The sequence below is a fragment of the Morus notabilis genome, unplaced genomic scaffold, assembly GCF_000414095.1.
Source record: "Morus notabilis unplaced genomic scaffold, ASM41409v2 Scaffold1154, whole genome shotgun sequence".
Taxonomy (NCBI): Eukaryota; Viridiplantae; Streptophyta; class Magnoliopsida; order Rosales; family Moraceae; genus Morus; species Morus notabilis.
Window position 1 is genome coordinate 502232 of NW_010359557.1, and position 13442 is coordinate 515673.

At 32.9% G+C, this 13442-nt stretch overlaps 3 protein-coding genes across 3 annotated transcripts; 2 read left to right on the forward strand and 1 right to left on the reverse strand.

The window, feature by feature from the left end:
* The first annotated feature begins 390 nt into the window (after positions 1 to 390).
* On the forward strand, positions 391 to 1565 carry LOC21399326 (cysteine-rich and transmembrane domain-containing protein WIH1). The gene is made up of 3 exons (XM_024163391.1): positions 391 to 520; positions 740 to 986; positions 1349 to 1565. Exons 1-3 carry the CDS (start codon positions 499 to 501, stop codon positions 1395 to 1397), a joined length of 318 nt encoding a protein of 105 aa, XP_024019159.1. The 5' UTR covers positions 391 to 498; the 3' UTR covers positions 1398 to 1565.
* Positions 1566 to 7121: 5556 nt separating this feature from the next.
* LOC21399327 lies at positions 7122 to 10775 on the forward strand. The gene is made up of 5 exons (XM_010094760.2): positions 7122 to 7138; positions 8113 to 9210; positions 9533 to 9913; positions 10038 to 10203; positions 10440 to 10775. Coding segments are annotated over exons 2-4 (1428 nt in total). The 5' UTR covers positions 7122 to 7138; positions 8113 to 8165; the 3' UTR covers positions 10040 to 10203; positions 10440 to 10775.
* Positions 10776 to 10876: 101 nt separating this feature from the next.
* On the reverse strand, positions 10877 to 12962 carry LOC21399328 (protein Iojap, chloroplastic). The gene is made up of 5 exons (XM_010094761.2): positions 12676 to 12962; positions 12301 to 12427; positions 11958 to 12096; positions 11751 to 11839; positions 10877 to 11394 (listed from the first exon to the last, which is right to left on the reverse strand). The coding sequence occupies exons 1-5, from the start codon at positions 12922 to 12924 to the stop codon at positions 11270 to 11272; spliced, it is 729 nt and encodes a 242-aa protein (XP_010093063.1). The 5' UTR covers positions 12925 to 12962; the 3' UTR covers positions 10877 to 11269.
* Positions 12963 to 13442: the final 480 nt, after the last annotated feature.

The window sequence follows — 13442 nt, forward strand, 5'->3', positions numbered from 1 at the left end:
AAGTCTCCTTGTCCCATAGATCAGTTATAGTTTTTCTTTATTTTTTATTTTTTATTTTTTTTGGGTGCTGGAATAAGACGTTCACGTTCATATGTTTCATCGCTATTATAATTTGTAGCCTGTAGGGTATTATACCTAATACATTTAAATTAGTGGGTTTGTTTTATCTGTTCCTCATTCTTTTGAAATTTCTGTCCTTGAGACCAACGCTTGGAATTTAGTCAACCGCGTTGCTCTCAATAGACATCGAGCTCTCCTACACATATACATATATATATATATATATATATATATATATATATATATACACACACACACACACTATACATACAATATATCATATATATACCAAAACTGTCGTCTACTTTCTGTTGATATTATCATCTCGATCCTTGACTTTTTGGGCTCTTAACAGATTTCTATCACAATATAATAATTCTTCAGCCACAAATCCTTTCCTTTCTCCTTCCACATCCCTTGTACTCCTCATCATATATCATGAGTCATCAACAAGCCCCCGGTAAGTCATTCACTCTTTGATCAACAATTTTCAACCTTTGACTTGAAAACTTTTGTCAACTTGGCCCTGGATATATGAAAATGTTCTAGGAACTACTTTATTTTTGTATATGTTTATTTGATCACCAATATACATGACTTTTTTTTTCCACTTTTTGTTGTAGTTCTCCATATATTTGTCTGACTTTGAAAAAAAAAAAATTCCCTTTTACATTTGCAGTTGTATATCCACGACCCGCCGCAGAATATTCTATGCCACCAATTCCTCCGTCATATCCACCGGCGGCGCCAGCACAGCCAGTAGTAACTGGATATGAGGGACACAACAATAATAATTACCAAGTGCCCTATGTTGCAGCTCCACCACCAGCTGGTTATCCCACCACTAATTATTATGGTCGTGACCAAACTAATCATGTTGTTCCTGCACAAACCAATTCTAAAGGTGAAGGCTTTTGGAAAGGCTGGTGAGTATTAGGGCTTATTTAGTTCGTTAATTCGAGTTTTTAATTCGAATTGAGATGTGATTTTATATGAAAGCTTTTTACTGTAACAAAAAAGTTAGATGTGATTGTTTCTTAGAGTTTTTTACTGTAGAAAAACTCGAATTCTAAACTCAAATTGGTGAAATAAACGGGACTTAATTAGTATTTCAATTCTTAATTTCCCTTCTTCGTACTTGATCTTAACAAAAAATAATCTATTATTATATATAACAAAATTTATTAGATATATACTCAAAATATTAAAGTTGCAACCAATTATTGTTGTAATATACTAGTATGTATAACAAAATTTTGGTACTTTTTTTTTTTTTTTCCTTGTGCAGTGTTGCTGCCTTGTGCTGCTGCTGGGTCTTAGACGTCTGTTGTTGCTGAGAGATATATAAAAGAGGAGCTTATTACGCACACTTATTCTAGTGGTATTTATATATAATTATTAAAATCTGAATCTAGCCTTGTGTAATGTTTCTCCTAGCCTTAAATAAAAGATGTTCAAATGGGTTTTGTGTATCACTTATTAAGGAGTATATTTGTAAAGTGAAATTTTTGAATTTGGACTAGTTTGGTATCAACACCCAGTTTGTAGTTTGTACTGTATTCTTTTTACAAATGAGGTTTGATATCCTTTAGAATTATCTAATGCATGCAGATCCAAATAATTTAAGGTATTTAAGATGATTGGTTTTGATAATTTGGTTCAACTAATTTACATGATGTCAATTGTCAAATAAATAAATTACACTGAATAATTAAAATGAAAAAGTTGCACTTCTGCATTATAGGCAAGGTTTTTTATTTGAACTAAGGTTATGATATTGTGGAAAATTTAGGGGTTGTTCTTTTGCATTTTTGAGTTAGAGTGATTTGAGTGATGATCTTAAGTTGAGTGTAACTTAAGTTGAAATTGTAACTTGAGTTTGTATTTGGATGTGCACATTTGAGTTATGATTTGAATTAAGAATCTATTTGAGTTTGTGTTTGAGTGGGTCAAAACTTAAAAATTTGTATTTAGATAGTATTTTAATAAAAACTCAATGGTGATGAAAAATTTTAACAGGGTATATAGGTGAAGTTTTATTCGTCTTTTCATTGTGAATGCATAGAAAAAAAATCATCTCAATCAGAATTAAAACGAAAAAATTATGACATTTTTATGAATATAAAAAATACTGTTTATTAACTTGAGTTCGAGTTTATGAACTCGAATTGAAGGGGAAATTTGAACTCGAGTTTAGCCTCAAACTCGAGTTCAAACTCAAATTTTACAAATGAACATGAACTTGAATAAATTTATAACTCCAGTTTAAACTTTCTCTGAGTTTCATTGCAAAAGAACAACCCCTTATTAAGTGTAATATTGGTACATTTTAGACTTGAAATGTCATGATGGGTAAAATAGGTAAAGTTTAGGTGTTGTGTTAGGACGAACATATTTAAAGGAATCTTTTATTTTTTTTTTTTAAGAGAAAATAAGATAAATACCCTTTAAAATGTATGAGCTTTTGATTTTTTACTTATTATACTTGATTAATATCCTTTAATCAAATAACCATATTAGTAAAAAAAATATATATATATATTAATCAAGAATAAAGAATAAAAATCTCAGAACAATACATTTAAAGAGTGAGTTGATCACTTTTCTCTATTTTTTTTTAATAGAGAAACTCAACTAAAACTTAAGGTGGTTAAATGGAACATTTTAAATTTGAAGTAAGTAATACCAAAATAAGTAAACTTTGAAGGTGCCCAATATTTTTACTAAGCTCTAAACTGCGAGCCAGAGCTAGCCTGGTATGAAATTGCCTGTTTCACAATAGAAACTACTGGTATGGTAAACTACCATTGTTTTTTTTTTTTTTTTTTTTTTTTTTTTAAAAAAAAATTTTCTTTTTTTTTTTTTTTTTTTTTTTGACAAAGTAAATTACCTTGTTAATATAGCAGTCGGATACTTTCAATAACACATCAGACTACCTTTTAATAAAAGATAAGTTACAATTGGTATCATGAAAGACTACCACAAGCACAGAAATGTGCCTCGAGTTACCACTAGTAACCTTACATGATACATTCAGTATTATACTTTCTTACTTAGCAATTTTAAAACGACAGGAATGAATTCAACGAGAACCCCTTTTAAGGAATTAGCATGTATTCAAATTTAAAATGAATCACTTTGCAGTTTTCTTTTCACTTCTTTTTTTTTTTTTTTTTTTTTTTTTGTGCTCAACAGTTTTCCTTTCACTTTGTATCATTTTATTATGACAGCTGGGGTGATGTGTCGAAAACAAAAATTCTGCCAAGTTTTTATTATTCCTTTATATTTTTTTAGGGTAAATTTTTTCCTTTTACTGCTAGGAAAAATATTATGAGTGCGTTTAGAATCCGTTATAAAATAATTTTTTTTTTGTATGTAAATGAAAATGAATACATTTTTAATTTTAGACGTGGAATCCGTTATAAAATAATTTTTTTTTTGTATGTAAATGAAAATGAATACATTTTTAATTTTAGACATGAATCATTTTTAAAAATGTGTTTAATAATTTTATTTAAAGATTATTTTTAAGTATAAGAAAAAATTAAAACTCTATTTAGTTTTACATTTTTAAAAATGTGTAATAGTATTTTAAATAATACTCTGAATAATTAATATTCTCCCTAAATAATACACTAGTAATTAATATATTATTTAAATATATGTTATATATAAATAGTATACGTACTAAGTAAGTAATAAACAATTAAAATACTAATTAGTATGTAAAAGATTAATTTATATATATAAGAACGTAGTAATTATCATTAGCAATAAAGTGAAGATCCTATATTACTGCCGTATAAATCCCTCTTCAAAAGAACTCTTCCAATTTCCTTCAGGTGCTTTACTAGTACTAATCAGTCTATAATACCATATCAAAGCTTTGTCCACCAAAAAAAAAAAAAAAAAAATCTTCACGCTCTTAAAAAAGATCTTCACGCTCCTCTTTCTCGTTGAACCCACCATCCATCCCCATCACTTTCACTTTCCTTTTGCCTTTCTTCCCAACTCTCCTTCTTTGAGACCAACGAAACCGCCTCACTCATCACCACTCTCCATATGCTCCGGTGAAGAAGCTCCGCCGTCTTCCATGGCTTCTAGCGCCGCTAATCGGAACGGAACCGGTCACCGCGGCGGCGTCAAGTTTGATCGTCCTGCTCTCAACCTCAGAACGTCGTCGTTCAAGTCCAGACTCCCTCCGGATCCACCGATTATCAACTAAGAAGGAGAAGAAAACCTCCAGCGCGTTTAGACTGAGAAGCTCAACATTTAGAAAATGAAAATAGGAAATAGAAAATGAGTTTTAATCGTTTTTAGTGAGTTTTTGGGAGAGAAGAAACGTTTTCAGTTTTATTTTTGGTTGGATACTACTCCAAATTACGGCCTTGATTCTATTTTTAATTTTAAATTTTTATAGTTAAAAATTTTTAAAAAATGTCACATCTAATTTTTTTTTATTACAGTTAAAAATTCTCAAAAAATGTTACATCTCAATTTAAATTAAAAATTCAAATTTATAAAATGAACGAGACCGTAATCTTCAGATCATTTTTATTTTTTATTTCTTGAAAAACGTAAAAAAATGTTTTCAAAACTGATTCCAAACGCCCTGCATGTATTTTCTGCAAAGGAAAAAAAATGAAACTCTACAGCAAGAAAATAAAAACAAAATAATCAAGGAAAGGAAATCTTATTGTTATGGGCATACAGTCGCATAACTTTTTAGCAAATAAATAAATACACGAGTTTTTCAAAGCGCAAAAAAAAAAAGAATAATAATAATAATTTACATCAATAGTGTCTAATTTTTTTAATAGGTGACATTTGATCCTATTCTTTTAAATAAACCCCAAACTCCTTAAACATTGAAAATTTTGAACCATTCCGTTTATTTCGTCAATTTTCTCACAATTTCATTCGGATAACCCATCGCGTAAGTTAATTTTACTATGAAAAGACCACAATATCCCTGTTATATAGACACGTCACTCCAATTCTAAAAATAAAAAAGAAAAAAAATTCAAAAGAACGAAACTACGGTCTCCAATTCCAAAATTCCAATCAACATTCAAACCCACATTTCGTGATCTCTTTGCCCAAAATCATTCATTTTAGAAATTGAAAAGGACATATATCAAACCTCAAGTCATCGACACTTAAAAAAAATCCACAAATCAACCAAGTAGAGCTCCGTTTGTTTTACCGATTCGAGTTTAGAATTTGAGTTTTGTTAAGTAAAAAGCTCTCAGAAACAGTTAAATCTAACTCTTTTGTTACAGTAAAAAACTCTCACATAAAGTTACATCTCAACTCGAATTAAAAGCTCGAATCAGTGAACTAAATGGCCCTAAAATATGTTAGGGTAGTTTACAAATTTACACCTTAAGGGCTCGTTTAGTTCGCTGATTCGAGTTTTTAATTCGAGTTGAGATGTGACTTTATGTGAGAGTTTTTTACTGTAGTAAAAAAATTAGATGTGACTGTTTCTGAAAACATTTTATTGTAGTAAAACTCGAATCGGTGAAATGAATGGGTTGTATGGATTTAACAATGAATTTGCTCTCTAAATTTTTAATTTTGATAAGTTGCCACTCAACTTGTAAAATTGTTGTAATATGCCTCATTTTGATATTTATTGTGTTAAATTAGTATCGAAAAAACACGTTTAACGAAAAATTTTAACATCTCAATTCAACTGTAACATAAATCTTAAAAAAAACTTTTAATCTCTTAAATACAATAAAAATTTAAATAAAGTTAGTAAAATGGGGCATAAAATCAAATTTGTAAAGTAAAAATAAACAATTTAGAATGTTACAAAAAGCAAGGCCATTGAGATTGAGAGAGGTTTTGATTGAAGACGACAGACTATGGCAATTGCATTCTTTTTAACTTTTGTTGAAAATAAATTTTTGAGATTACTAAAATGCCCTTTTATATTGGGTTCCATGCATGGCACATGATCTATTATGTTCAAAGATTAACAGAAATAGACGAAAATGTTTAAATTACCAATATTTACAGAGTTTGGGGGTTTATTTTTCTAAAATTAAAAGAGAAAGACTAAAGTGTCACTTATTAAAAAAAATAAAGATTTTGACAAAAAAGTTCTTTAAAAAATACTATAACTTATCAATATATATGTAAACATAGGATGCGTCTATTGCTCTTTTTAAACCTGCGCGCACACATTTTTAAAACACTTTTCATTTTACTTGTTACACCTCTTTTAAAATTTCAAAAAAGTCCTTATAACTAACTCACTCAATTATACTTTTTATGCACATTTTTACGCACATTTTTACTAAAAAATATTTGGATTAATTTTACAAATAGTCTTTGAGATTTATCCTCAATTTTATTTTAATTTGTGACTTTTAAAACATCTCACAGTTGGTCTCTGAGGGTTTACTGTTTCAATTTCAGTCCTTTTATTAGCTTGATGTTAAATATTTACGGAATCTGTGAAAATTAGGGATTAAAATTGAAAACATATAAAGTTTAGGGACTAAAATAATTCAAAAGGTAAAAGTTAATTTCCACATATACTATCAAAATCTTAGCTGTTTTCAATTTTAGTCTTTAATTTACGTAGATTTCATCAAATTTTAACAATTAATTAATGAAATGACTGAAATTGAAATAAAATAAAACCTTAAAGACCAACTATACGTTTGAAAAATCAAAAATTAAAGTGAGGTTAAAAGTAAACCTCAAGAATTATTTATGAAATTAAGTCAAAATACAAAATATTTTATTTTATGAAATTAATTCAAAATATTTTATTCATTTAATTTTTTTTAAAAAAATAATTAAATGAAACCATTTGAGATGTGTGTTTCGAGAGATCTCACTAAAAAAATCCCTAAAAAAAAAAAAAAAAAAAAAAAAAAAAAGGGACCCATTTGCATAGTATATTAGTATTAGAATTAGAAAGAAACCCGCACCACCACCGTCCCATTTTACTATTGTGTAGATTGCAATCTCCATCATCGTCTCTCTCTTCTCTTCACAGTGCAAAACCCTAGTTTGCCTTCTCAATTGGGTTCAGCGTCGAATTCAAATTCCCTGGCAGGTCAGTCTTCGTTTTCCAAGCTCTAATACCTTACACGTTTTCTGCACATTATGGATATTCAGTCTTAACGCAGTAAAAAATTGATTTTAAACAAAATTGCTTCTTTCTTAGTGTTCCCGTTGTCCGATGATTGGTTTATGAAATTCGGTTAATTGGGAAAAGTGTAAGGTCAAAAGTTGAACAAAAAAAGAAGAGATTTTTGAACGAAATGAACGATCTTTTATCACATTTCGACAAAAGATTATTGTGGAAATGGAATATTTTGTAATTTAAGTGTTTATGTATTAAGTGGTAAAAGAAAATTATTAGTGATGGTTATTTAGTTGATTACGTTGCTCATAGATGGGTCTTTGCCATTTATAAAGTGAAGTGCTTGCCTACTTTTTAGGTCCTTATTTAAGGATTAAATTTACATAATTAACTTATTTTCCGACTTTTTTTTTTGGTTTCTTATTGTCATTATTTATTATGTGAGATTCATTTTAGCATTAGGTGCTCAATATATTACATAGCACATGGATTTTCTAATTTTGGATGTTATTTAGTTCCAAAAGAATGAAGCCCCTGTTTGTTTCATTAGTTTAGTTCAATTCAACACAGTTTGAACAGTGAGCACAATTTGAACTAGCGTTTGGTAAGCATGCAATTTGAATTATATTCTTCATTTGAACTGAGTTAAACGGCTCAACTTAGAGTTTAGCTCCCCCTCAAGTTCAACCGTTCAAACTATTTTTGAACAGTAAAAAAGTGTCCACTCTCTCTGCTTTTCACACCTACTAAACACAAATTCAAATTTTATTCCCTGTTTAAATTAAAAATTTAACTATACATCTAAATGTCAATTCAAACTATAATTTAAACCACACAGTTTGAATTATTCTTTTTAAATCAAAAGGTTCAAACTAACAAAATTTAAACTAGAGAACCAAACGGGGGCGAAAATACTCGCTTTCTTAATCAATGCAGTTCCGCAGGTGAGTACATTCTGTCTGTTCAAAGTTGGGTTCTTGGACATTGGAAAGATTTCATGGCAGGTAGTGGCCTACCATCTTTAGGTCGCGTAAAGCTAACTGATCTAGCACCTGCCGAAGGCCTTCCATCCGATTCTTACAAGCTATCGGTTTCGACTTTAACGCAGTCACTGGCTCAATATTCTGCTGCCATTATTCAGTTTCCGATGAGTGATGGAGCTCTTCTACGAGCTGCTTTGGATTCCGCTCGCCTCTACTTCCAGCAAAAAGCATCATATCCGTCTACAGATATGATAAATAACAATGACCCACGCGATTGGTGCAAGACATCTGGTTACTACGCGGATTCCCAATTGTGGCAAGAAACCTATGATTACAGACCTGGTCTAACTCCTTCAGAATCCAACAACACAATGGAATTTCCTCCAGCAGGTCTTCCTGATATATTTGCCTTGCTTGGAAAGGCAGCTAGAGATATATTAGATGCTATCAGCTTCTTTTTAAACTTACGCAGCTCGCCCTTTTCTGAAATACTCGACAATGTTCCGCTGAGAACTCGGGAAGTATCATCTTCAGTGCTGTCTGTCTGCTGTCATGCAAGGCCATCATTTCAGGGAGCACAACACCACAATTTTGCAACCCAAGAGGACGGCCAACTGGTAATGTTTTCCGACCATGAGCATCAAGTGGACAAAAGCTTGATATCTCTGGTGAAGTCAGATAAGGCTGGTTTACACATAAAGGACTTTCAGGGTCGTTGGGTTCTGGTGGATGAAGATCTTGGTCCTCAGGAGGCCATTGTTTACCCCGGACTTGCACTTTATCAGGCAACTGCAGGATATGTCAACCCTGCACTGCACAGAACAGAGATCAGTAATCTCCAGAGCAACTTGTTCGGGCGGTCTTCTTTAGCTTTCAAACTCATGCCTAAATCTATGACTAGTCTCAGTTGTTCTGAGATGAGAGCCGCAGGTCATGGGGTAGAAGCTCAGTTCCAGCTTCCGGTTCCAGTTGACGATTTTATGCAGAGATCTCACCCAACTGATCAACTCTTTAACAGGCTTAATGTACAGAATTTCAACTTCAATGCGACCCAAGATGGTAGGAAACAATTTATTTTTTATTTTTTGTCGTGATTTATATACCCAAGTTATTCTTTTTTGACTTTATCATAAAACAAATTAATCTATTGAACAGATTTCAAAAGAAGTGAAACTCATTTAATGAAGGTGTTGTGCTTATCTTTTGAATGAAGAAAAGTAACATAATGATTCTAGGGATGGTTTAAGGCATTTGAATTTCCTTTTATGAGAGGAATAGAACTTGATGTCAGACTGTCTGTTCCTTTCTATCTATTTGAGTAGCTCTTTAGTGAGAGAAGCTTTTAACAGCAGGTCCTTGGATCGATGAAATGCTGGTACAGGATCTATGAAGCCTTTGGTAAGGAGGAGGAAGAATGATTCAAGAACCAAACCTCTGCCACCTTCAAAAAGGTTACGCCTCGAGGCCCAGAGAGTGCTAAAGGAAAGGGTTCAGGACATTGCAGACAAGAAGGGCATCAAGCTGAGATTCTGCAACCTGAAGGAGTGCGAGAATCACATTCACACGCTCGATAGCCCCTGTGCCAGTATAAGGATGGAGATAGGGTGGCCACCTGGAGTACCATTTGTCCATCCCCACGATCTACCAAATAAGGCAAAGATTGGTTTTCTTGAAGCGTATGAACCCGGTTGGACAGCAACTCATCATGATATGGAATTAAGTCTAACTGAACCTGGACAACCCAGTCAACACCCGGCTAACTGTAATTTTCATCCTGCTTCAACTTCATATCTTCTTCATTACCATAAATGCTTAGGCATGTAGTGCTTCTTGTGTTACTCTTTTCTTTGTTTCCTCCGACCTTTCATTCATATTCTTCCTTGCAGGAATCGATCTCCTTCATTTCCAATATGACCATAAATGACAGTTTTTGACGGCTGGAAATTTGCCGAAACTATCTGTTGATGATTCCAGTGTGTCATAACTGGGACAAGCTTTCTTTGGTGGGGTTCCTTATCTCGGACCACAGAAATAATCTAGACCCATCAGCGCGTAAGTCTCGTTAGAAGTAGTGATCATGAGCCTGTTGTCCACTGTCCAGTTTTAGATATGTGCTCAAAAAAGTTTTAGGCGTTTCTCTCCCTTTTAACTTGAACCAGCACTCGTAAAATAAAATGTAACATCACCCTTTTTTTTTTCTTTATTTATCTATTTTAAAATGGATAAGCTCACATTTGAAGTGGCCTTTATGTACCACATTTAATTTTTTTTGTTTTTTTATGTACCAGATAATCTCTCATTTTGTGAGCTCCGAGAAGAGTTTCAGAAGTAATCAGTTCAAGAGGGTGAAAGATGAAGAGAGACTTGAATAGTAGTACATGCTGACGGTGCATATTTAAAAGCTCATCAGAAAGTTTTGTGAAGAGGGAATGCCAATATTATTTAAGAACATTATTCAAGCAGAATATCAGTTATACAATTTATACTTAATATCTATAGGCAGTACTCTCTTCTGTCTGTTATATCCATAAAATGTTGGCTGTATATTTTCGCTGCCTAAGTAGACTACACTGGTTTACGCCAAAACTACGACATTATTTCTCCAAAATATTTATTTATGAAGTACCTCCACTGTTAATGGGATTTGAATCTTTGAATTAAGATGCACAAAAGGGCATTTCAGTTTGAATGTGCTTGTGCCAAATTAGCACTTAAACTAGTTATATAAGATGAAATGCAGCTTAATTGAACAGTAAATAACTAACGTCGCAACAACAAAAATAATGGTCCATCGTTATTACATCTATAAGCCTATAGTCCCCTGATTCAATTGGGCAACCATAATGATAAAATATGCTTACACCAGACTACTGCTCCACGTGCGGCTGATTAAAATACCCAAAAAAGCACCTCAGTTGCGCAGAGAAAGTCTCAGAAAAACATACTGGTTAGTCCACTGATTGATTCTCCAAAGCAAGCACTAAAAGAGCCGCAGGAGTAATTTAAAGGGCCATTACAGAACCGAAGCTTGCAAAGCTTAAATGCCTCACATGTCATCAAATGGCTGTATCCAGACCATCAGCATCTATTTCTTCTTCAGGCAAACTCGAAGTCTTTCTCAGCCTTGAAAGGGCGGTGGCTGGTTTTCAAAAGGCAACTCAATGAGAGTAGCATTGCCATAGAACTCTTCTAAGTTGTAAAATGCTCGCCGTTCAGGAAGAAATATATGGACAACTACGTCACCTGGAAGTCAAGAAGACAAGTAAACCATGCCGCTCTACCATAAGAATTACAAGAAGGATGTCCACCTAGCTTGGGAGCAAAAATATAGAAGGAAAAAAAAATATATATTTCGATTGCCTGTTGGGGAAATATTTCTCAAATTTTCTATATCAAAACTTGGACCAACAATGCTACCAAGACATGCTCAAGACACCAAATGGAAAGCTTCTCTAATGCTTGTGATGAGCTAATCAAGCTCTCAACCAAAGTTCAATAACAAGACTAGTTTTAATAGACTCGCTCAAACAACGAAACCAAACAAAACAATATGGCTTTCGAGATTTGTAAGGCTCTAAATCTAAACAGAAGACTCTTACCAAAATCCAACAGGGTCCAAGAGTTGGGTTCTCTGTCACCAGAAGGCACTTTCCCATACTGTTTCTCAGCCATATCTCTCATCTTGGACCTACAATGAAACCAACTAATTATGTTCAAGATTGCTGCTAATTGTTACTCAAAACTTACAGTAGCAAAACACATCACACCACAAGCTCAATTTGATGTCCTATAAGATGTAGCCATACCCAATTGCATCAATTTGAGGGCGAGAAAAAGCCGTGGCGATAATGAAAAATTGAGTCCAATACACAAGAGGCTTCACAAAAAGGACCTTTATGTCTCCTGCTTTCACCTCACTTGCAACCTTGGCCAAAGCCACGGCAACTACAACATATAGCAAAAAAAAACCCATTACTCAATGGGTTCAGTAGAAAGCATTTACAATATTTATGCCATCATTTCATACATTCATAAAGTCCGTTCTTTATAAATTATAACTGCCTCAGTTATCATTATAATTTGAAAAGCAAAAACTCCACTAAAATAACTTAATAGTAAAATCACAAGAGATACAAACAATAAGCATACATGATAAACTTTTAGCGTCATCATCAACCTCGGCACTTGGAGGCTTTTTATCATTGCTTCTAAACACCACTTTTCCATATCTGTCAAACAATTTGTCGAACATTTCATCGGTATCTTCACTAACATTCTGCACAACCCGAAAACAAAATGTCATTGATGCAGACCAACAATTCAAACATTCAAGGCTCCACAAATCACAGTAATTTAGGAATTTCTGTTAAAACATTTTTTTTTTTTAAAACAAAGATAAATTGGACCAAAAATATCAAAGTAGATTGCCATTTTTTTTCAGTCTTTTCCTTTGTGAGCAGAAACAATGATACACACAGACACATCAAAAAGGAAATATATAACTTCTAAGACGAAATACGGTACCTGAAGGAAACTATTTTCTTCGGCTTCTTTTCCTTTAGCAGAAACCGAGGTGGAAACTCTTCTGGTGGAGTTGAAAGTCAAGGTCTCGATTTGAGGCGTTTTCCATAAGCACTTGCAATGCGACAAACGGAAAGGAGGAAGCTTCGTTTGAGTTTGAGTTTGAGTCAACCTCGGAGTCGGCGCTTCGACACGACATAGATGTCGGACGTCCCCGGCGCCGGCGAGAGACGATGTAAGGGACACTGCCATTGTTTGTTGGCTACTGGCTACTGTGATGAGATGGATATTTTTCAAGATCATGTTTTATTACGACGATGGATTTTTTTAGAGTAATTTGCACATATGCCCCCAAACTCTTTTATAAGTGATGATTATTAATTTTTTTTTAGTAAAATGACCCTTAATCTTTTAAAAGGTGACAATTTAGTCATTTCTGTCAAATTTTGTTAAATTTTTAATAGAACATGTCACTTGACCAATTAAGTAACTCTTTTTTTAGTAAAATAACTTAAATGCCCTCAATAGAAAAGCCTTCTTCTTCTTCTTCTTCTTCTTCCCCAAATTTCATCTCCAAATCTAACAATTCGAAGCTGTAAATCCCTCTTTCATCTCTAAATTTCACTATCTTCTCTCTTTCTCACACAAATAAACAGCTTTTCCTCCACTTTCTCACAGATCAACAATTTCAGATCAAAACCAAACAAACTTTTCAAATAAATGATCAAAACTTAACGAGGAAAAGAAGAAGAAGAAGAAGAAGAAGAAGA